This window comes from Dreissena polymorpha, chromosome 2 (genome assembly GCF_020536995.1).
Source record: "Dreissena polymorpha isolate Duluth1 chromosome 2, UMN_Dpol_1.0, whole genome shotgun sequence".
Taxonomy (NCBI): Eukaryota; Metazoa; Mollusca; class Bivalvia; order Myida; family Dreissenidae; genus Dreissena; species Dreissena polymorpha.
This window is the reverse complement of record NC_068356.1, coordinates 116,343,808-116,369,855: the sequence shown is the minus strand read 5'-3', so window position 1 is coordinate 116,369,855 and position 26,048 is coordinate 116,343,808. Positions and strand designations below refer to the sequence as shown.

The 26,048-nt window shown below is 37.4% G+C and overlaps 1 protein-coding gene across 1 annotated transcript; it reads right to left on the bottom strand.

Moving 5' to 3' along the window:
- Positions 1-5,855: 5,855 nt before the first annotated feature.
- LOC127868629 (autocrine proliferation repressor protein A-like) lies at positions 5,856-25,999 on the bottom strand. Its single transcript, XM_052410535.1, has 14 exons — positions 25,328-25,999; positions 24,915-25,026; positions 24,036-24,147; positions 23,548-23,664; positions 22,011-22,103; positions 21,603-21,692; positions 9,464-9,593; positions 8,575-8,695; positions 8,227-8,314; positions 7,859-7,897; positions 7,391-7,479; positions 6,724-6,811; positions 6,526-6,591; positions 5,856-6,140 (listed from the first exon to the last, which is right to left on the bottom strand). Exons 1-14 carry the CDS (start codon positions 25,527-25,529, stop codon positions 6,021-6,023), a joined length of 1,467 nt encoding a protein of 488 aa, XP_052266495.1. The 5' UTR covers positions 25,530-25,999; the 3' UTR covers positions 5,856-6,020.
- Positions 26,000-26,048: the final 49 nt, after the last annotated feature.

Below are 26,048 nucleotides of genomic sequence, written 5' to 3'. Positions count from 1 at the left end.
ATTGAACTACCAAAATATACAAAAAGTTTCTTGGAATATTTGTAGAACTTTATTTGTAACATTAATATCAATGACAACAGTATGTGTTTTGCTATATAGAATCAATAATTTTATAAGATGAAAAATCGCGAATAATATATAAAAGAATCAGCAGTATAAAACTATTTATGCGATTCCGTTTTTTTGTTAAAAAATATGCAATAAATCATTATTGCGTACTTTTTCTTTCTCAATCTGAACTGTTAGTTTCAGACTATGTATAATACAATTAGATTTTAAAAAAATGTATCCTGTATTTCAGGTACATGTATAAGATAAAATATTTAATTAATATAATAATACAATTCATAACATTAATACCGTCTTATGACTTTAATTAGTTAATTCCAAAATTAACATTGGATAGTGATAGTTCAATGTGAAATTGTTGTTGTCAAGAAAGGATGTCAACGAATTAAAGATAAGTTGGATGTGTTTTCTATCCCAAAATATATTTTTATTGTTTCGAAAATTTCACCGCAGATTTTACATCAGTTTCAGTACGATCATATGCATTTACAATATATTTTTTGGTCGTGATAATTAACTGTATTGTATGTAGTCGTTTTTTGGCAGTGATAATTAACTGTATTGTATGTACTTGCACGTGATAATTTACTGTATTGCATGTAGGTGTTATTGGCCGTGATAATTAATTGTATTATATGTAGTTGCACGTGATAATGAACTGTATTGCATGTAGTTGCACGTGATAATTTACTGTATTGTATGTAGTTTTTATTAGCCGTGATAATTAACTGTATTGTATGTAGTTGCATGTGTTAATTTTCTGTATTGCATGTAATTAGATATTGGTTAAAGATAGTAAACACACATGATTTTAAATATGTAAAACTTGTTTATGAATATGTTCCGAGAATTAGAAACATACCCCAATAACAGATCTTGGGTCTACATGATAAAAAGTCTATTAGGTAATTGTGGTTTAAACGATGTGTGGCTGAATCAAGGGGTAGGGGATGTAGACACATTTTGATTTTTATTAGAGTAAGAGCTACATATATGTATGTACTAAATTGAAAAAGCGAATTGAGTGAATCAACTTCAGCAAAAACATACATATTTATATCCGATTTTAAATTTAAATCCTATATAAGTGATGTAAACATTCCAAAGTACAAAATGGCCCTCCCTAGATTAAGAGTCTCTGCACATAGGCTTAAATTTGAAACGGGTAGATGGCAAAAACCACTGGCTATTCCTTATGAAGAAAGAAAATGTCCTTTATGCAATGTTTTAGAAGATAAATACCATTTTGTTATGGATTGTACATAACATACTGATGTAATAAACGCTTATTTAAAACCATGTTATTACAAAATACCAAATACGTTAAAGTTTATATATTTAATTTTTGTTAAAAACTTAGCTATGTTTATTTATAAAGCATGGGAAATAAGAATTACTTATACTACATATTACGATAAGGGTAGGTAGCCCCTCGCTGTATATTGCCTTCTCTAAAATACCCAATACGTTGTTTTACAATGTACCGTTTTTTAATGTTTATAATTTGGATGACCAGTGACTTTGTTGTATGTATATTGTATGTGATTTTTCATGTATACTCATGGGCTTATTGCGTACTGTATGATCAAATAAACTATGCAGTTGCACGTGATACTTTACTGTATTGTATGTAGTTGTTATTGGCCATGGTAATTTACTGTTTTGTATGTAGTTGTTATTGGCCGTGATAATTAACTGAATGGTATGTAGTTACACTTAATAACTAACTGTATTGTATGTAGTTGCACGTGTGCACGTTATTATTATACCACATTATCATTGGTAATGGGAGCTATATGTCGGTCGGTCGGTCTGTCTGTTCCGAAAATTTCATTCGATCTTCACCAAACTTGGTCAGAAGTTGTATCTAGATGATGTCTAGGTCAAGTTAGAATATGGGTCATGCCGGGTCAAAAACTATGTCACGGGGTCACTTAGTGCGTTTAAAACCGAAAGTTTGTCCGGACCATAACTATGTCATTTATCGTTAGATTTTAAAATGACTTGGTACATTTGTTCACCATCACGGGACAGTGTGTCATGCGAAAGAAGTACGTCGATATCTCTAAGGTTAAGGTCACACTTGGAGTTGCCCATAAATGAGCTTGTCCGGGCCATAACTTTGTCATTTATTGTGAGACTTAAAAATCATTTGGCACATTTGTTCACCATTATTGGACGGTGTGTCATGCGAAAGAATTAAGTTGATATCTCCAAGGTCAAGGACACACTTTGAGTTTAAAGGTCAAAAATGGCCATAAATGAGCTTGTCCAGGCCATAACAATGTCGTTCATTTTAGATTTTAAAATCATTTGGCGCATTTGTTCACCATCATAAGTGGACGGTATGTCATGCGAAAGAATTACGTCGATATCTCCAGTGTCAGGGTCACAATTTGAGTTCAAAGGTCAAAAATGGCCATAAATGAGCTTGTCCGGGCCATTACTATGTCGTTTATTGTGAGATTTTAAAATCATTTGGCACATTTGTTCACCATCATTGGACGGTGTGTCATGCGAAAGAAGTACGATGATATCTCCAAGGTCAAGGTCACACTTTGAGTTCAAAGGTCAAAAATGGCCATAAATGAGCTTGTCCTGGCCATGGCTATGTCGTTCATTGTGAGATTTTTAAATAATTTATCACATTTGTTCACCATCATTGGACGGTGTGCCATGCGAAAGAATTACGTTGATATCTGCAACGTCAAGGTCACAATTTGAGTTCAAAGGTCACAACTGGCCATAAATGATCTTGTCCGGGCCATAACTATGTCTTTCATTGTGAGATTTTAAAATTACTCGGTACATTTGTTCACAATCATTGGACGGTGTGTCATGCGAAAGAATTACGTCGATATCTCCAAGGTGTAAGTCACACTTGGAGTTCAAAAGTCAAAAATGGCCATACATGAGCTTGTCCGGGCCATAAGTATGTCATTCATTGTGAGATTTTAAAATGACTCTGTACATTAATTTTGTTCACAGTCATTGGACGGCGTGTCATGCGAAAGAATTCAAGAGTTCAAATGTCAAAATGGCCATAAATGATAATGGCATAATAATTCTTAAAAATTGCCATAAATTTACTTCTCTTGTTTTGTGAAGACAGCATGCAAAATATTCTGTGTCGCTGCAGCATGTGGGGGTATACGTACCGTCTGTGACAAAGCACTAGTTAATTGTGTTGTATGAAGTTGTTATTGGTCATAATAATTGACTGTATTGTATTTAGTTGCAATCGAAGTTCCAAAGAGTGATGTCGATTTCATTTTTTTTAAGACATGATAACTATGTCTTACCAATTTAGCTTATGCTCTTGGAATATTTTTTTCCATTTTATTTGGATTAGGACGATTCGATATATTATTTTTAATTTGTTCTGAATAATATTGTGATTGGTTTTGGTTTTGTTGTGAGTTTTTGAGATGTTCGGTTTTAATGGTTGTTGTGTTTTTTGTGTTTATATTTAAATTTTATATGTGATGTAGTCCTGTAATTTGTAAAGCATCAGGAGGTGTATTGCTTGTATTTCATACAAGAAGCATATGTTATCGAAAGAGTACACATTGTTTATCGGTGATCAAACGGTTGAATGACATACTTAATTAAACAATTATAAAAAAAGATAATATTTGTGGTTATGTGTTTATTATTTAATATAATTGTTTTACTATTGTTGTTTTCTAATAAACTATGTGTGACTTGGCTCCTTGCTGAAAGTTTATAAAATATAAACTTATTTTGTTTGCTATATCAAGTATAAAAGAATTACTAAATTTACATTGAAATCATTAATGTTACATTCTAAAATAAAAGAGCAACCATATTTGTGAGGTCTTTTCCGACAAAACACTGACCGTTTATTGTGATTTGTGGTATCTAACATAAATTTTACCCAGCTGCATTAAATTTAATTATGAAAGAATGTAAGTCAGTCGGTTGGATATGCAAAGGCTTTAATGATTGTATTCATTAAATTAGTTTTACTTTGTCAGGTTATACGATAAGAAGTCCAACATAGCCTTTTATGTCATCACTGGATTTATTATCTGGGTTTTGTAGACCGGTTGAAACGTTTATTAATTTCGTAGTGAAAACGTTTTAATGCAATGGTTTTCCGATTAAGGTTAGTTTTGCCATGCTTTAAGGCAGTTTTTAAATTCGTGTAAATTGGATAATGTGTTTTATTCGAGATTGTATTTTTTCATTGATCTTGAATGTTATGCATAACGTTGACTATTCATTTTATGTCCAATATAATTTATTATTTATTGTTTAAGATGAATGTTGGTTTTTTCTATAATTACCTTCTTTAAGCACAGTGCCTTTGAATTTGTTAAGTTTCATATCTGAAATATTTCTACAGTGTATAAATGATTCTATCAAGTTGTTAAAGGAGCTATAATTATTATTGCTAAATAATGTTGAGTCATCGGTGAATAATTACTGTTAGATTTTGCACCTGGTTTAATAACGTAACCATTCATATTTGGATACGATTGTATATACATTTATTGTGATGATCATTCCATACAGATAATAAGTACTGACGTTGAGACTGGGTATCCCGTCCTACACCATTTTCGATACGAAAACAATAAAAAGATGCCATTGTTTATAACAATACTACTTTGGTCGGTATAAAAAAGTTTCACCAATTGAATTAGATTTTCTCCAAACTTGACATTTTCTTATCACGAGAAAATAACGGAATGCTCGAGTGAGTCGAATTCTTTTTGAAAGTCTGTGAAGAAAATAAGACCTTATTTTTCTTATTTAAGGAACCTTTTCACAGATTTTGACATGCTTTAAATTTTGTCAAATGCTTTATATTGAGAAATGTAAGCATTGGATCTAAAAAGCTCGAGTAAAAAACAATAATACAATTAAAGACAGAAAAAAGTAACTCTCAACAGGGCTCGAACCACTGGCCTCTGGAGTTAAAGTCTATCGTTTTGACAATTCGGCCATCCGTGCTCGTGCAATGAGAGATGTATTTTATACTTTATAAAAGCAATCCTCTTAGTATCACAGAACAAAACGACACCAACAGAAATCTCAAAATTTTTCAATCGTTTTGCGTTGCAACGTTTTATAATTTTCAGGTTTTTAAATCGTCAAAAGATGCATAAAAGGGATATTTAAGAGCATGGTAAATGTTGAGTATTATTGTTTCCTCTAAAATATCATAACTACACCGAAAATTTGCGAATCTGAAACACTTTTTTTTTATTTTGCCAATTTACCAGAACGTTAAAAGGCCCTTCAAGATAATTAAGACATTATTGTAGCAATCGAAGAGTTTCGCAGATATAGCGCCATTGTACAAATCCGGATTGTGAACTTTAAACAATTGAGGGTGGTATTCTTTAAATTCTTTTCGATATAGTTGGAATTGGTGTATTTTCTTAATTAAATGATATAAATATATTGATTTTTTAAAGCAATATCATAAATGAATAACACATAATGTGCATTGTGTATAACTATTTAAAAGATCGTGCATTTAAAAAATTATGTTGAATTTTTTTGTTGAATGAAAGTGATGCTAGTGTGGACTTTTGATTTCCCTGTTGTTACTGAAAGTACTTGTGTTATGCGTGACATTCTATTAAAATATTAATATTCTTATGTGTTTATTTTATTTTTAATCAGGACATGTATATCTGAACATTTTCGCACTAGTACAGAAACGATAGCCGTTAAATATGAACAACATAAGGCTGCCAGTGAGTCAGTTAATCAGGAAAGGCATTCAATATAACAATTCGAGAATCTTTGAATAAACATTCTGACAAACTTTTAATTCTTTTACATTTAAAAAATTGTTAATAAAACGTCGACTAGGCGTTTCTTCATACTTCGTAGTTTATTCGTGCAAACCAGCAATGCCTTGCAGATACATTAATCAATAAGCTGGGAATGGTCAAGGCAACAGCAGATCTGATCTACACTAGCGTCCCCCTGCACTCGGCGCCATGACAGTCCTGGAAGGGGTACGTGTCCGGTATGATGAGTGTCTGGGTGGTAAACTCGAGCACCGAGTCGGCGAGACCAGCGAACGTCACCTTGGGTATATAAATATATTGAAGCAAGGTTGCATAGAAAGTCTATGGCTTTAATAAAGATCAATCAAAAATCTAATAATGCCATAAAGTACATTTAATCTTTTACAAGTGCACGTGTATATATAATGCGTTCAAATAGACATGACTTTAATATACATGCATCGATGAGTTAATTGGACGTGTCTATAGATCTACTGATTTTATTCGTTCCAGATCCAATAATTAATATCGACAGAAAGCAAGACGATAATATACCAAACATAGCTCGCACTAACTTAAATAATACGTCATCAGAAAGAGGTTATTGCAAAAGTATATATTACAGTTTGATCAAATGTTCTCAAAGAAGGCATGTACCTATTGACAACCTGACAACTTTGGGTACCTGTATAAAGAATGCAGTCCAACCGACAGGAGGATTGGGTAGCTCCACCTCCCAGCTCAGCGAACTCTGCCAAAAAATGAAATATAGATCTTAATAAATCAGCAAACACAAAAAAAACGGTATTTTTGTATAAAATAAAGCTTACCGTTACAATGTATAAATTCAATGCGGACTAAACTTAACTACAGAACTACACACGGTTTGTTTGACGTCTGCCGTTAACCAAGGTACAGGGTTCGGCACCGGTTGACTCGAGTTGTCCAAACGGAAAATTCGAAAGTCTTTGCTGAAACGTAAACATATCATATCAAATATAAAAAATATAAAAAGTCCAATGTCAGATGCGGAAATGTACAACTTTAAACATTTTATGATTGTTAACAAAAATATCCACGTGTATTCGTAGTTTAATTTTTTGTCAATGTGTTCAAAAACATTCTTTTCAAGGAAATAATTCCAATGCTTAGTCGCAAAAAAATCAATATGGATAATCCAAATAAATAATTTCATTATGATTTGATAAATGTGTCTGCTATTACAATTGTAACTATATTTTTGAGCTGTCCTAAATTTCGGGACTTGTTTTTTGGCGATTCTTAATGCAAGGTTTAAAACGATAACGCTATTCTTTGTTGACAGTAGGTTTGGTGTGAATCATTTTAAAATTGGTGATGAACGTTTGCTATAATAATTTTATTCGGGCCTGTTTGTCGCTATATATGTTAATCGAACCATATGCTAAAGTTGTAAAGGAGGAATGAACATTATTGTTTTCGCTTTTTACAAGTCATACACAAACTTACATGAGCAATTTATTTTATCCTATAAACCATGTTCACAACGAGCTGTTTGTTTGTGATCGTACCGTTTTCCGTCCGAGGTGGTTGCATGGTAACAAACAACGGTGGCAGGATGAACTTCGGTCACCAGGCTGATTTTTCCGCCTGAGGAAGTCTGGAAGTTAAGGACAACTTCTAGTAGCATTGATAAATACATAACGTACAGTACACGTTTTTCTCAGCATATACGTTTGAACACGTGCTGTACCCGTATTATCATAACGCAGTTAATAAAATCTAACACAGAAAAAACATGGCGAGGTATGCAATGATATATCGGATTTTTCATAATGTCTCTCTATATTTGTTTGGTAAATAAACTTCAAATAATTCACGGTTATAAAGACTTATCGTAGGTTATAAAAAAAATGGAAAGGATGCCGTCTTTTATCTTTGAATGTTACAAAATATCTACGACAATCTGACAGTTTTTTAAACGCCAGGCAAGCGTTATGGCAACGCTGTCCGATGTGAAAAACGTTTGAGAAACTCACCGTTTCCAGTTGCCAGTTCATTTTTGGAAGAGGGTTGTTCTGTAAAAAAAATATGACCATAAAAAACTATCATAAAAGTCACACTAGATGGTATAGTTTATGAAAAAAAGAAATCGGGAACTAGCATTTCAAGGTTATTTTTAGACTTTTGTAAGTTAGCTCAATATGTTGTGACAAATACATTTTTATAGTAATTTCTTGCCATATAACAATATACAATTTTCAAAATTCAGTTTTTTAATCATGTTTAAGAGAAACAATTGTAAAAATAGTTTATATCGCCTTGACCACATTCAAAGGCAAAATTAATGATTGGGAAATGCATGTAATACCGGTGCATGCATATAAACGTCAGATGCTATACTTACATTCATGACAGACAGGTAGAAAGCTCTGATTCCAAAGATGATACTGAGTCCATAAGGCTCCAGGCTGTGATCTGTATTAGGCATCATCCTGTCGCATGAATAATATCAGGGGTCACAATTTAATACAACAAATGTGCGCATGAGTGATTCTCTTAACTAACAGAACACTAAATGCAATGCAACAAATATCTTTGTTTCGTGGCTATACATGTATTCGAAAAAGACGTAACGAATTAAGTATATTGTTTGAGACTTACTACAATATGTAACAAGTTTGAAGGCGTTCAAAATTACAACCATTAAATGTTGTCTTGTGAATAACATAAATACAGTGACATTTTCTATAACCTGAAGTACTTCTCTCCTTTCAGCGCATCAAAGTAGAATCTTGAATTGTCTGGCATGAAAAACTCGTCACCGCCAGCAGAGATAATGTACTTGGGCTTGTCCTCATAGCGATCCGTGTAGGCTAAAACATCGCAGGCAAATCGACTTTTAAACAATGACTGATTGTACATCACTCTGGCATTTGCTGTATATATCGTATCTCAATGAAATAGTATAATATTCAGGGAAAATGTAATTCCCGAAACATTATCAGAGGCGGAATTCATTTCAGCTAGTCTTTTGTTTAAGACAAATAACCAATGACATATAACATACAAGATAAAACACACAATACAATACTTAACATAAAAAACGAATTATAAAAGCTGGGATCATTGCATTGGAAAGATCAATCCCCAAAAAAAACGCGGGGTTGAAAGCGGTTGATTGCTCGCCTTACTTCACATTTAGTCCGGAATTAGTCATATAACACTAAAGTTAAAATAAACATCAACCTCTTAGCATCGTAACTCAAATTAAAATGCAATAAAAAAACAATAAATCGATTTGATTGCAATAGAGAAACACATGATCAACATTGTTAAAACTTTTTGAGGCACGATTAAATGAAATGAGTACAAGATAAGTTATATCCCTTTATTTTAACAATAAGAACCGACAATTTAGGAAAATAATACAGTTAAGAGAGGTAGCTAAGGCTTGTAACAAAATGAAGGTTTCATTAATTATTGATATTTTCTTTCTTTTTGCAATGCGAACTGACTCGTTTGATGAAGTCCACCTCTACATATTTAAAACTGTAACCACAACACAGGATTTACAAGGTATTTTTTTTTATTTTCTTATGATTTTTTAGTGAACTAAGATCTATATTATGAGATGCGCTTACATATCGGGTCTACAATGGCCGCTATGCCCTTAACGTAAGGGCTGTCGAGATCTTGTGTGAAATTTTCCGCGTAATAATCATCGAAAGCAAATGTCCAGCCGCCCAGTGAGCGATAGTAGTGGTGCAGGTTCTATAAAAAAAAACATATATGGAAAAATTGTTACCAAGCATACATGTTAATTTTTATCCTAATGGACATTTTAACCTTTTAACATTACTCATGGAATTCATCATTGGAAGATAAATTGAACAAAAACCATGAATCTAATTTAATTAAGGAAAATAATACACTTCAAAAATCATAAAAAGAAAGTAAATCAGATCAACTCCTTGACCTACAAAATGATGAAGAAAAAGTAAATAAACGTAGAGGGTATCGTTCGGACTCATAATTTTACTTGCTCGAATCAAATCGTTATGTAAACAATCGATACATTTTATGGAATTGAAAACGGTGCTAAATTGTCGCATCAAAATGATAGGGTAAAGGAAGCTGTACTATTCTATAAAGCAATTTACGAAATGAGCGACAACGCAATTGAATATGACATAAACACTGTTTGATCTTATGTCAAAATACCAACACTGATAAAGTTAAATTTGACTCAAAAGATGAATGGTTTATATAAAAGAAGTATTAAAAGCGCTAAAACTATAAAAACATGACAAAAGTCCATTCTCTTACGGATTCACTGATTAATAAGTTTTAAGTATTTTGTGAGAAGTTAAGTCACTTCGTTGTAAGAAGTATAAATTATGCTTTAGTAAAGCCCAAGTCTCACTATTGCCGGTAGAGCCCCGGTTCATCCCGGTTTGCTAACGCCGGTCGACCGGCGAGAACCGGGATGATTCGTAGAAATTTTTTAACGCGGTCACACTATTTCCCGGTGCCGCCTAGGTTGAAGCCGGTCAACAATCAGGCAGAGTCCCGGTCAACCCCGGACTGGCTACGGTTAATCCCGGTGAAGCCCCGGCAGAGCCCCGGTTGTCGCCGGTAATGCCCCGGTTGAGCCCCGGTGAAAGCCGGCAGCGTCCCGGCAGAGCCCCGGTATACCGTAACTCCGCCGGCACTAACCGAGGCTATACTGGCATCAGACCCTTGCAGAGCTACGGCAACACCCCGGTTTAACCCCGGTCGTCGCCGGTACTGCCCCGGTGGAGCCCCGGTGAATGCAGGTGGCGTCCCGGCAGAGCGTCGGTTTACTTATGTACTGTAGCTATATAGGGACTCTGCCAGCATTCACCGGGGCTCCACCGGGGCGTTGCCGTAGCTCTCCCGGGGTCTGTATGGGCCCCGGTGGAGCTACGGTTCCGTCCCGGTAGTTCCCGGTGCCGTCCCGGTTGTTCCCGGTGCCGTCCCGGTTGTTCCCGGTGCCACGTCGGTCGTTGCCGGTCCTTTCCGGTGACTCCCGGTTCATCCCGGAGGTATTAAACATTTTAATACTTTCTCGGTGGAGCCCCGGTTGTCCCCGGTCGTCCCCGGTTCATCCCGGTGGGGCCCCGGTTCATCCCGGTAGAGCCCCGGTAGATTCCGGATCACGCAACGGGGCTCCGCCGGCATCATAGTGACACTGGGCCTTTACATTGTCCATAACACAAAACATAGAATTATAACTTTCATTCCAACAATAAACAAATCGAGGAGTCATCTTAAATTTTAAGCCCATTTACATTATTCGATATAGTTTGCAAATAATATCCAGATCAATTGCAAATAGATTACAAAACAGAACTTCGTATTTTAATCTTGAAAGATGAAACCAGTTTCGTTTAAGGCCGATTATAGGTGAAAAGACACAGAATGCTTACGAAATCTTGAAATACGCTAAAGATAATAATTTACCTGGATTAGATTTCGAAAAAGCATTCGATACATTTTCTTTCAATTTCATGGAAACAATCGTTTGTTGTTGTTGTTTTTTTTTCAAACTTCGGACCAATCTTTTTAAATGGATATCCAATTATCCATGTTCTTGCATAATGCTATGACCTCAATAAGTATATATTGATTATTGTCAAACATATTCTGTATAGGAAAAGTGTCACCAAAGAGGCTCAATTTGCCCTTATATGTTTATCATTCTTGCTATAAAAATAAGGGACAGCAAATAAATAAAATTAATAACAATAAAAGACATATGTCTCAATTGTCCTACTATACATCTCAACTCCTTGAGGGATCAGAATCATCCCTTAATTGTAAGTTAAAAATGCTTCACGAATGTTCAAGATAATCTGTATTTACAATTAACTATGACAAAACAAATTTAATTTGGATAGGTTCTATGAAGTTTAGTACTAGATGAATACAAACTTAATAAACACCGACATGGGGAGCTAGTACTTTCAAAAGATCTTATTATTTTTATATTAACTTTTAAAACACGGTAATAAACATGGTAATAAAACAATTTGAGACAGCATGGGACGTATAAAAAGTTAAATAAGCCAATCGGAATCGTATAAATATTACATCACTGGTAAAGATAACCATTGCTTTTACCTGTACTTACACTTTATAGCTCTACCAACACCAAGAATGTACACCATGAAACATATTAATCAACTATTTTATGACTTCATTTGGCTAGGACCAAGCAAATTGAAAGCGACTGTAATTATTATAAGTTCTAATATAGTCTAGTGGAAAACACATGAAACTAAAATGGCTTAAATATAAGTGTCGGGCGACGGAAATTGTTATCAACTTAATAAATCGATAATATACTTGTGAACAATGTTAACACTTGTAAATTGTATGCCTCGAAAATATGTTTAAGACTTAAAAAATCGGTTCGATTTCTTGAAAAACTATATATTGTGTATTCAAAAACTGCCAATAATAAAAAGTGATGATAATCTGTAAATTAAAAAATAACTGATATACAAATCATATCTCTTGAAATAAACGGTTTATCTTTGATTGTCAAAAGAAGTCCTTTACATTTTTTACTTGTAAACAGCAATAATTAAACGATTTAAATGCACAAAACTACAAGCAAAACAGAAGAATAATTGAAACACAGGTCGCTTGTCAAAAAATACAGACATCTCTAACAGCTATATTATTAATCATAACTCTTAATATTTATATTGTTTGTCAAATCTGTATTTTGTTAAGTCTGCATTATAATTATTATACATTCTTAATGGAATTCAGCAATTAATCCAACTTTGTGTGCATATTATTTATAGAAAGAAGATATGCATGTTCACATTTGAAACGTCATTATGATACTTAGAAAAGCTGTCACCAAAAATTGGGACCATAAGTACGGAATCCGGATAGGGCCAAGTTGAGTGTCGCGTGTCGACCTTCGAGGTCGACACACGACATTCAAGCGACATTCTCTCGACACTCAATACGACGCGCGACAATCATGCGACAATCAATATTTGAGTGTCGCATATCGCGCTGGGTTTTAGAAAAAAAAATCGCAGAAAATCTTTACTGTCGACTGAATTGTTGCGCGTCGTATTGAGCGTCGAGAGAATGTCGCTTGAATGTCGCGAGAATGTCGTGTGTCGACCTTCGAGCGCGACACTCGACATTCTCTCGGCATTCTCTCGACGCACGATACGACGCGCGACATTCAATATGATATATCGCGAGGATGTCGCCTGTCGACCTAAAAATTACACGACATTCTCTCGACGCACGACATTCTCTCGACGCTCAATACGATATATCGAGCCAATATCGCGCAATTGTCGCTTGTCGACCTAAAAACCCCTAGGTCGACACACGACATTCTCTCGACGCTCAATACGACGCGCGACAATCATGCGACAATCAATATTTGAGTGTCGCATATCGCGCTGGGTTTTAGAAGAAAAAAATCGCCGAAAATCTTGACTGTCGACTGATTTGTCGCGCGTCTTATTGAGCGTCGAGAGAATGTGGCTTGAATGTCGCGAGAATGTCGTGTGTCGACCTTCGAGCGCGACACTCGACATTCTATTGACATTCTCTCGACGCACGACAAATCAGTCGACAGTCAATATGATATATCGCGAAAATGTCGCCTGTCGACCTAAAAATCACTAGGTCGACACACGACATTCTCTCGACGCACATTCTCTCGACGCTCAATACGATATATCGAGCCAATATCGCGCAATTGTCGCTTGTCGACTTAAATACCCCTAGGTCGACACACGACATTCTCTCGACGCTCAATACGATATATCAAACCAATATCGCGCAATTGTCGCTTGTCGACCGGTGTGGGAGTAATTTTCTCATATGCAAGCAAGGTGTTATAGTAACTTTTTCAGCTTAAGTAAAAATAGCAGCATCTAGTAGCAGCAATAACAGCAGCAGCAGCAACAGTCGCAGCAGCAGTAGCAGCAGCAGCAGCAGTAGCAGCAGTAGCAGCAGCTGCAGCAGTAGTAGCAGTAGCAGCAGTAGCAGTAGTAACAGTATTAGTAGTTGTTGCAATAGTAGTAGTAGCTGCAGTAGAAGCAGTAGCAGCAGCATCAGTAGCAGCAACAGCAGTAGCAGCAGCAAAGGTAGCAGCAACAGCAGTAGCAGCAATAGCAACAGTAGTAGCAGTAGCAGCAGTAGCAGGAGTAACAGCAGTAACAGCAGTAGAAGGAGTAGCAGCAGTAGAAGTAGTAGCAGAAGTAGCTGCAGTAGTAAAAGTAGTAGTAGTAGCAGTAGTAGTAATAGCAGTAGTAGAAGTAGTAGTAGTAGTAGAAGTAGTAGAAGTAGTAGTAGAAGTAGTTGCAGCACCACCAACAGTAGCAGTAGTTGTAGTTTTTGTAATAGTAAAAGTAGCTGCAGTAGAAGCAGTAGCAGCAGCAGTAGTAGTAGTAGTAGTAGTGGTAGTGGTAGTGGGACTGGTGGTAGTGGTAGTAGTAGTTGTTGTAGTAGCAGAATAAGGAGTAGTAATGAAGCAGTAGCAGTGTAGTAGCAGTACCAGCACCACCAGCAGAAGCGGTAGTAGCAGTTGTTGTAGAAGTAGTAGTAACTGCAGTAGAAGCAGTAGCAGCAGCAGCAACAGCAGTAGCAGTATCAGCAGAAGCGGCAGTAGCAGCAGCAGAAGCAGTATTAGTAGTTGTAGTAGTAGTAGTAGTAGTAGCTGCAGTAGAAGCAGAAGCAGCAGTAGCAGCAGCATCAGTAGCAGCAGTAGCGGCAGCAGCAGTAGCAGTTGTAGTAGTTGTAGTAGTAGTAGTAGTAGTAGCTGCAGTACAAGCAGTAGCAGTAGCAGCAGAAGCGGCAGTAGCAGCGGCAGTAGCAGTATTAGTAGTTGTAGTAGTAGTAGTAGTAGTAGCTGCAGTAGAAGCAGAAGCAGCAGCATCAGTAGCAGCAGCATCAGTAGCAGCAGTAGCGGCAGCAGCAGTAGCAGTAGTAGTAGTTGTTGTAGTAGTAGTAGTAGCTGCAGTACAAGCAGAAGCAGTAGAAGCAGTAGCGGCAGTAGCAGCAGCAGTAGCAGTATTAGTAGTTGTAGTAGTAGTAGTACAAGCTTCAGTAGAAGCAGAAGCAGCAGTAGCAGCAGCATCAGCAGCATCAGTAGCGGCAGCAGCAGTAGCAGTAGTAGTAGTTGTAGTAGTAGTCGTAGTAGTTGCAGTACAAACAGTAGCAGTAGCAGCAGTAGCGGCAGTAGCAGCAGCAGTAGCAGCATTAGTAGTTGTAGTAGTAATAGTAGCAGCAGCAGCAGCAGCAGTAGGAGCAGCAGCAGTAGCAGCAGAAGTAGTAGCAGTAGCAACAGTAGCAGGAGTAACAGCAGTAGCAGCAGTCGCAGGAGTAACAGCAGTAGTAGCAGTAGTAGCAGTAGTTGCAGAAGTAGCAGCAGTAGTAGTAGTAGTAGCAGTAGTAGTAGTAGTAGCAGTGGTAGTAGTAGTAGTAGTAGTAGTAGTAGTAGTAGTAGTAGTAGTAGTAGTAGTAGTAGTAGTAGTAGTAGTAGTAGTAGTAGTAGTAGTAGTAGTAGCAGTGGTAGTAGTAGTAGTAGTGATGGTAGTAGCGGTAGTGGTAGTGGTAGTGAGACTTGTTATAGTGGTAGTGGTATTGGGACTGGTAGTAGTGGTAGTAATATTTGTAGTAGTAGAAGTAGTATAAGTAATAGTAGCAGTAGCATTGCAGTAGCAGCAACAGCACCACCAGCATTGGCAGTAGAAGTAGTTGTTGTTGTAGTAGTAGTAGTAGTAGCTGCAGCGGTAATAATAGCACTACTAGAGTAGTAGTCAAAATTCAGTCATTGGTGCGTGATTGTTGCGAGTATGGTCGTTTGGGTTCACGCTATTTTACACCCACGTGTTAGTGTTCAAGTCACATTAAGATGTTTATTCGGCTGAAATTACATGCAATAAACGGATGTTTTCTTCTGGTTCTAAGCATAGGATGGAAGCCCATATTTTTGTTATTTTCTATTTTTTATATGCTATTATCTATAATAGAGACAAGGAGTTTAACTTCGTTTGCCGTAAAACTATACCATCTTTACTGTAAACTAGGGTCGACTTCGATCGCTCACTTTAGTCTGGAAACGGAAGTTGTGATACGCATGTTTGGTAGGGTAAGTGATGGAATGCGCTTTAGTTTGGATGGGTTATACAGTATACTAACTATTTTGAGTATACTCTCTCAAAACAAGAACATCATACAGTACCAAATTACATGGGAATACCAGAAAATATCGACGATTTTCGTGCACACTATCGAGTAACAAGACATTTATTCGATATATTGCTTGAAATGACAGTGCTGTTTAGTTAAGCTTGGAACTTCATGTACATTTCCTGAATAATTTTACTTCAAGTTCAATTAATTTTCCTGCGCCTGCTATCAAATAAATCATGTTTTACTGAGAGATTTCTGAGTGTTTCTCTAAAAAATCATGTAAGAAGACTTAATTAATCATTTAATAAATACTTGAGGCTCGCTCTGTAAAAAGAGATTTTAATGCATGTACATAGTGTTGTCCCAGATTAGGCTGTGTAATCCGCACAGGTTTATCAGGTGCGATACTTTCTGCCATAACTGGATTTTCGCTCATAGAAAAATACGACAAAAGCGGAAAGTGTTTCCCTGATTAGTGTGGACTGAACATGCAATCTGGTAAAACAATTTAGGCGCATGCATTAGTTAGATTATAGCCGTCTAAATGCTCTTTACTTTTGATTCATGACACAGTTACATGTAATATTTTATGATTTGTCCATTTTAAATGATGCGTATTTTATTGTACTGGGTTGAACGATACTTTTATTTTAATAATGTGTCCACTCAACATTCTTGCAGTTATGTTTTGCTGTGTTAAATAATTATATAATAATAAATAAAATTTTAACAACTAGCTTCTCTTTTCTTCATGTGATTTATTTATATATTTATACCAGAAGAACAACAAAATCCATAACAGAATGAACGCAAAACATGATACCCTATTGGGCCCTATATTCACGGAACAAAACTATGTTTGACAAAATTCAGAATCAAGGTTCCCAATTTTCAAAAATGTTCCAGATCAAATTATTTATCTATGAATAAACAACACTTGCATCATCAATATGTAAGGCTATTACAATGAATGGCTGTTAATAGACTGATAAACAATTAAACAATTTACATAATCTACAGATTATAGAGCATTGTGCTTTGATTTCATTGTTCATGGAATAACAACCAATATCATAATTATGATGTGCAGCTCGAACTCAACATTGCCATAGGCAGATAATACCTAAAAGAGATAACAATTCCAGTTCATGTTATTGACTCTTGATGAAAAATCTGGAAAATGCATAGCATGAAATGTTTATGCAGTTATTTGCTATTGCTGCTACTGCTGCTGCTACTACTACTACTACAACTCTTACTACTACTACTACTACTACTACTACTACTGCTGCTACTACTGCTACTACTGCTACTGCAGCTACTCCTACTACTGCTGCTACTACTGCTTCTACTGCTACTGCTGTTACTGCTGCTACTGCTGGTACTGCTGCGAATGCTGCTACTGCTGCTACTACTGCTACTACTGCTACTGCTGCTGCTCCTGCTACTGCTCTTATTGCTGCTTCTGTGGCTAGTGCTGCTACAGCTGCTACTGCTGCTGCTGCTGTTACAGCTGCTACTGCTGCTGCTGCAACTGCTGCTGCTGTTGCTACTGCTGCTACTGCTGCTACTGCTGCTACTACTACTACTACTACTACTACTACTACTACTACTACTACTACTACTACTACTACTACTACTACAACTACAACTACTACTACTACTTCTACTACTAGTACTACTACTACTACTACTACTACTACTACTACTACTACTACTACTACTACTACTACTACTACTGCTGCTACTACTGCTGCTACTGCCGCTACTGCTGATACTGCTACTGCTACTGCTGCTACTGATGCTGCTGTTACTGCTTCTACTGCAGCTACTACTACTACTACTACTACTACAACTGCTAATACTGTTACTACTGCTACTGCTGATACTGCTGCTACTGCTGCTACTTCTGCTGCTTCTACTGATGCTGCTGCTGCTGATACTGATGCTGCTGCTAATGCTGCTACTGCTTCTACTGCAGCTACTACTACTTCTACTACAACTACTACTACTGCTACTGCTGCTGCTGCTCCTGATGCTGCTGCTACTGATGCTGCTGCTACAGCTGCTTCTGCTTCTACTGCAGCTTCTACTACTACTACTACAACAACTACAAATTCTGCTACTGCTGCTGCTACTGCCGCTACTGCTGATACTGCTACTGCTTGTACTGCAGCTACTTCTACTACTACAACAACTTCTACTACTGCTACTGCTGCTGCCGCTACTGCTGCTACAGATGCTGCTGCTACTGATGCTGCTGCTACTGCTGCTTCTGCTTCTACTGCAGCTACTACTACTACTACTACTACTACTAATACTGCTACTGCTGCTGCTACTGCCGCTACTGCTGCTACTGCTACTGCTTGTACTGCAGCTACTACTACTACTACTACAACAACTACTACTACTGCTTCTGCTGCTGCCGCTGCTGCTGCTACTGATGCTGCTGCTACTGCTGCTTCTGTTTCTACTGCAGCTTCTACTACTTTTACAACAACTACTACTACTGCTACTACTGTTGGTGGTGCTGCAACTGCTACTACACTGCTACTGCTACTATTACTACTCCTGATTCTGCTACTACTACAACTACTACTACCACTACCACCAGTCCCACTACCACTACCACTACTACCAGTATCACTAACACTACTTCTACTTCTACTACTACTACTACTACTACTTCTACTACTACTACTACTACTACTACTGCTGCTGCTGCTGCTGCTACTACCACTACTACAACTACTAATGCTGCTACTGCTGCTGCTACTGCCGCTACTGCTGCTACTGCTACTGTTTGTACTGCAACTACTACGACTACTACTACAACTACTACTACTGCTACTGCTGCTGCCGCTACTGCTGCTACTGATGCTGCTGCTACTGATGCTGCTGCTACTGCTGCTTCTGCTTCTACTGCAGCTACTACTACTACTACTACTACTACTAATACTGCTACTGCTGCTGCTACTGCCGCTACTGCTGCTACTGCTACTGCTTGTACTGCAGCTACTACTACTACTACTACAACAACTACTACTACTGCTTCTGCTGCTGCCGCTGCTGCTGCTACTGATGCTGCTGCTACTGCTGCTTCTGTTTCTACTGCAGCTTCTACTACTACTACAACAACTACTACTACTGCTACTACTGTTGGTGGTGCTGCAACTGCTACTACACTGCTACTGCTACTATTACTACTCCTGATTCTGCTACTACTACAACTACTACTACCACTACCACCAGTCCCACTACCACTACCACTACTACCAGTATCACTAACACTACTTCTACTTCTACTACTACTACTACTACTACTACTACTACTACTACTACTACTACTACTTCTACTACTACTACAACTACTACTACTACTACTGCTGCTGCTGCTACTACTACTACTACTACTACTACTACTACTTCTACTACTACTACTACTACTACTACTACTACTACTACTACTACTACTGCTACTACTGCTGCTATTGCTGCTGCTGCTGCTACTGCTGCTGCTACTTCTGCAACAGCTGCTACTGCTGCTGCTGCTTCTGCTGCTGCTGCTACTGCTGCTGCTGCTGCTGCTACTCCTGCTGCCGCTACTGCTGCTACTGCTACTACTGCTGCTGCTACTGCTTCTACTGCAGCTACTTTTACTATTACAACAACTACAACTACTGCTACTGTTGGTGGTGCTGCAACTACTACTACTACTACTACTACTACTTCTACTACTACTACTACTTCTACTACTGCTATTACTACTACTGCAGCTACTACTACTTTTACTACTGCAGCTACTTTTGCTACTACTGTTACTTTCTGCTACTCCTTCTACTGCTGTTACTCCTGCTACTGCTGCTACTGCTGCTACTGCTACTACTGTTGCTACTGCTGCTACTGCTGTTGCTGCTACCTCTGCTACTGCTGCTGCTGCTACTGCTGCTGCTGCTGCAACTGCTACTGCCTTTGCTACTGTTGCTGCTGCTGTTATTGCTGCTACTAGATGCCGCTATTGTTACTTAAGCTGAAAAAGTTACTATAACACCTTGCTTGCAGATGAAAAAATTACTCCCACACCGGTCGACAAGCGATAATTGCGCGATATTGGCTCGATATATCGTATTGAGCGTCGAGAGAATTTCGTGTGTCGACCTAGGGGTTTTTACGTCGACAAGCGACAATTGCGCGATATTGGCTCGATATATCGTATTGAGCGTCGATAGAATGTCGTGCGTCGAGAGAATGACGTGTGACTATTAGGTCGACAGGCGACATTCTCGCGATATATCATATTGACTGTCGACTGATGTGTCATGCGTCGAGAGAATGCCGAGAGAATGTCGAGTGTCGCGCTCGAAGGTCGACACACGACATTCTCGCGACATTCAAGCGACATTCTCTCGACGCTCAATACGACGCGCAACAAATCAGTCGTCAGTCAAGATTTTCGGCGAATTTTTTTTTCTAAAACCCAGCGCGATATGCGACACTCAAATATTGATTTTCGCATGATTGTCGCGCGTCGTATTGAGCGTCGAGAGAATGTCGTGTGTCGACCTAGGGGTTTTTAGGTCGACAAGCGACAATTGCGCGATATTGGCTCGATATATCGTATTGAGCGTCGAGAGAATGTCGTGCGCTGAGAGAATGTCGTGTGATTTTTAGGTCGACAGGCGACATTCTCGCGATATATCATATGATTTTCGCGCGTCGTATTGAGCGTCGCGAGAATGTCGAGTGTCGCGCTCGAAGATCGACACACGACATTCTCGCGACATTCTCGCGACATTCTCTCGACTCTCAATACGACGCGCGACAAATCAGTCGACAGTCAAGATTTTCTGCGATTTGTTTTTCTAAAACCCAGCGCGATATGCGCCACTCAAATATTGCTTGTCGCATGATTGTCGCGCGTCGTTTTGAGCGTCGAGAGAATGTCGCGAGAATGTCGTGCGTCGACCTCCAAGGTCGACACACGACAATCATCCTGGCCCTATCCGGATTCCGTAATGAACTGCTATGTATAAAGCAAGCACATATTTATTACTATATGGTGAAAATAAACTATTGCTAAAAAAACATAAAAATACAACAACAGTATTTTAATCTTTTACATAAATGTCTCACGTCAAATATGTATGTTCGTCCTACAATATGCACGACATTTTTACAGTTAAGAGCCAGTCTTAATGTCATGTAACCGTATTTGTCGACAGAGCGTATATGCATATCTATGCATAACTTTAAATTCACAGTAATACTTTTACTCTTATTATGGATATGTTAAATGTTCATACTGGGGGACAAAAAGAATGTGTGTTTTGAATGGAATAGATGACTTGAGCGTCACTTTGATGTATGTTATGTCATGTGATGCATAAGCCTTTTGATGTTGTGGTTGATTTCAATAGGGGCGTATAATTTTTGCTTATCCGATTTGAACAAATATTATCCGCTAGTAAATATTTCTATTCCTCGTATGTATCTTTCTTTGCAGTTTTCACACTAAAATTTGAGTTGGTACTACGAGCGTAGCAGTTCGCTTATCTTTTAAACTGTATGTATTCTTACCTCTTGGAGATTCAAAAGGTCCATGACCATGGGAGCTATGGCAACCACTCTCTTATCAACAGCTCCAACCGTCCATGTGGTCCAACCTCGCTGAAATATACCAGGTTTTCATATCCAATGTATGCAACTTGAATTATAAGCATTTTAATGACATCTTTTAATGTTAAAGACGCTGAATGAGAATGGCAACTTATTGGGTTTTGAGAAGTTTGAAACCTTTGCTATTTCACTGAGCATATATCATATAAAATGACAACTTTAAGTGAATGATCTTTGTGAAATTGAGCTGTATATTATGTACTTAGGCTTGATTATACTGTTGTTTTTGAAAGGCTTATCGTTCCTTTGTCTCCGTCATTATTCAGTCCGCATATGAAGGCCTATTCAGGCATGCATAAGGTTTCTGACCTTTGATTCTCCAGCCACCATAAATCGATCAATCCTTTCCCCGATTTTGGATTGTGTGAGGTCACTGATGGTGTCAAGTGCTCGAACACTGGCCTGCGAATATTTGATTTTTATAACGATGTATATATTAAAATATCACAACAATAATACATAATCAGCCAATTATCTAGAACGGTTTATAAAAATTACTTTAGGAATACAATATAATTTTGTCAATACTTTTACAAACTCATCAATTCATCGTTATACTATATTGGGTAGACTTAACTTGTGTTTTAATTGACATCTCGCAAACTGTCAATCAGGTTCATATCTATATATCGATCGACCAATCAGCGATAGATAGATCGTGGGCGCCGGTTGCTGACGACCTATCCGCCATTTTCCAGACAAGCTGAATGCATAGTTCTCATTTATTCAACGAGTTTCGTTTATTTTGTTCGAAATAGTAGGAAATGAAATATAGTGAAACGTTGTAAATATGGTTATGTAACTCGGACATTCGGTATCCAGATATATAAGTTAGAGGAATGTAATTAATACCAGCGGAATTGTGGTCTTGACAAGTGCGAGTGGAAGCTTCAATGTGTAGCATTACCAAAATTCCCCTTATAGAAAATTAATTTTTTTCAGAAACTTAAAATGTCATATAAATATTATTTTGTATGAATTATAGCACGTGTATATGTAAACTTCTAGGGAATATTGGTATTTGCGTAACGTAACGAAATCAACGTTTTAAATCGCGTTTTATGTCAGAACAAAAAGAAATGTATTTTATGTAACTATTTATTCATAAAAACGTATCGATAAATACCACCGTTTTGATATTCTGCACTTTCAATTATAATGATCGATAATTGTCCCATAAGCAAATGTTCAATATTATTAATAGCACTTTTAAACGTAAAAACATCAGGGATTTCGGTTCCCGCTCTGCGTCAGAAAGCATGTAAAACTTAAGCGAAATCTCAGTTACATATAGCTATTCGTGTCAAATACATGTGGAAAAAAATGTTTCGTGAGTATTTTCGTAAATAACATGGGTTAAGTGAAGAGGTAAAGGTAGTTGCAGGTTAAATTTCGGAAAGCACGCAAGCGTTTGGATGCGGGTTTAAAGTACCGAAATACCCGTTATACATAGCTAATCTTCTGTATAAACTAATGTTTTTGCAGTTGCATAATAACTATACCGGTATATGACACAAACCACTTTTACCAGTGTTATAGGTGATGAAAAAAGCCCATAAAAACCAACCGCAATACCGCGTAATGTCTAGGCAATCTATAGTCAAAGAAGCCACTTTGGTGTTAGCTTGTCTAGGTTTTCTAACAGCTAAGCCACGTGACTACGTTGACGGAGCGATCATTGTCCAGGCGAGATGTTAATTGCAGTATTTGCATGCTAAGTAATTTCACTAAAGACTTATTCACTTACACGTTTATTGTTTTTTTCTGTTATTTTAACTGCAGTTAATCTTGTTCATAATCAGTGCTGTTTTTGTTATTTATATTCACATTTTAAACAAAATTTAACCTTTGTCATTGGCATGCGCAGAAGTATTTCCGGGTCGGCTCCTTTCTGGTCCACGAATGTCTTCCATGTCCACGCAATGATGGCATCTTCTGTCCGTTTCTTCTGAGCTGGGTCATCCTACAAGGTGTTTCATGAAACGGTCGTCAACCATTTCGAACATTAATTGTTTATCAGGCATTGTATGGTTATGGGAAACGATTTATTGCGTACATTTATGGCGACCTGTCTGTGTGTGGTGTCGTATTTAACTATTACTGTAAAAAGGTCAAAGAAAATGCGTCATGTCAAGATGAACAAAGGTTGGTTTCAACGTGTTCACGTGACCAAACTAAATGCCTTTAACATTATAAATATTAAACCACAAGTGGGAATATTATGTTTTTCAATTTAATAACACTTAAGTAAATTGTCGCAATACTTAATCGACCACAGTAACAATACGTTGAATCGAATAAACACACACTACATGGTTATCTTGTATATAATACTTTAAAGACGATGGGTTGGTTGGGTATCATCTTCAGACATGCTGCTACGGTGCCCGTGGTTGCTGCAATGATTGTGGTCCACTCAGTGTGCTCGTCCGTAGGTAACGGAGGCCTGCAATGTAAACTTGTGTCTTGTTCTGAGAAAACTGGGCATAATGCATGTGTGTAAAGTGTCGTCCCAGATTAGCCTGTGCAGTCCGCACAGGCTAATAAGGGGCGACACTTTCCGCCTAAACAATATTTACGGTAAGAATGGACTTCCTTTAAACGAAAAATACCATAACAGCGAAACGTGTCGTCCCTGATAAGCCTGTGCGGACTGCACAGGCTAATCTGGGACGACACTTTACGCACATGCATTATGCCCAGTTTTCTCAGAACAAGACACATTTAGTTCTAATTTCAACTGCAGTTACTCTGTTATTCCCATTAATAGGGCATCATTTTTTTTTTCAAAAACAGCAACATAAATTGTATGATATGAAATGTGTGGAAAGTTAGACGACGGAAAAAATAAAAACGAGCAACAAAATGTACCCGTAATACATATACAATACTATTAAATTAACAAAAGCGTGATATTAGCGAAGTCAGATAGGTGAGGTACACATTTTTATGAATGAAATCAGAAGAAAACGCAGATGTTTCGTAGATATTGGCATGAAATGAAAGCCTAAAATTAAATTACACATGTCATATGAAATACTCGAAAAACATTTAACAGCCTGTACACATTGTAAACAGTCTTACTGCGACAACCAATATAATACATATCACTTACTTTGACGAAAAACATATAATGTATCAAATATTTTATTTTATCAATGCATATAATAAGACAACGAAAAGCATGCTGTAATAGACGTGTTAAAGTCTCACTCATTTGTATTTGACCCTAGGCTTATGTAAAGGAACCCAGCTCCCTTGATAAGGATCTTATCAGGGACTGTAACTGCAAGGTAGTGCCACCACACCGGCTGGCTCTGAAGATCTGAAACAAGACTAAGAGATAAGAAATTCAAAGCGAGAAAGTAATAGTGTTTTTTTTCGGTTGTAACATATATGTGATTAAACGATAAATAAACTGTGTTCGAAAAGGCGGCGTTCAAATGTCAAAAGAACACGCTACTCAAAGTATATTATCATATGAATGTGTTGACCTTATATAAAAGCTAAATGAGGGATAAAACGGCAATCTACTCTCGGGCGCATTGTTGTTTTCCAAGTTGCATTTATTATGTCCAACATACATTTTTCTTCGTAATTTTTAATGACAGATAATGGGTACTCACCTGGTTTCCACGTCTGTGACGTCATATTGACAATGTACATTGTGTAACCCTCCCCTGGGTAAGTTTGTATGACGTCATATTTGTATGTCGGGTCGTCCCTATACACGTAGTCATCAAGGGGCGTAGTCCAGCCCCCGGGCAAGAGTAAAGCCACACAAATAAACACAAATATACACCAAATGTAGTACGCCATTGCAAACATTTTTCGGTTAAAAGACACTGGACTGCATATACCTATTATATAGGACCATTTATCCACTGATACGCGGACTGTTTGTATTGTGCATTCAGCTAATAAACACGTTTGATAAGAATACTACCCTACTTTATACTGAAATATGCAATTTGTAAATCCAGCGTGGCAACGCAATTTTGTGAGTTTAATAACTCATTCTAAACGCACTGGTCTGGAATGCAGCTATCTCGGGTGTCTTAGTGAACTTGGCACGATCTTGTCAAACAATATTTCAGGGTACAGCATTTTTGTTTAGATTGTCTTCGTACTCAGCTAATTTCGATTTTATCTGACAGCACCGGTATTCGAATAGTATTTAATTTGGTGGTTTATAGTGCTTAAAAATAAACACATATATCATTTCAACGAGTAACTCAGTCCACAAGGTCAAACAATTCCTTCAATACTGAATCTACCAAAATTTGTATTATTTTTTTCAATGCTATTAAATGATTGCATGTTAGTGCGTATGGTTTACTAAATTTG

Coding starts and splice junctions, on each gene's coding strand:
- LOC127868629 (XM_052410535.1), bottom strand. CDS start 25,529: ATGTTTGCAATGGCGTACTACATTTGGTGTATATTTGTGTTTATTTGT. Junction 23,665..24,035: donor ACCAACCCATCGTCTTTAAA/GTATTATATACA, acceptor AACACCTTGTAG/GATGACCCAGCTCAGAAGAA. Junction 8,696..9,463: donor GGCCATTGTAGACCCGATAT/GTAAGCGCATCT, acceptor GCGATGTTTTAG/CCTACACGGATCGCTATGAG.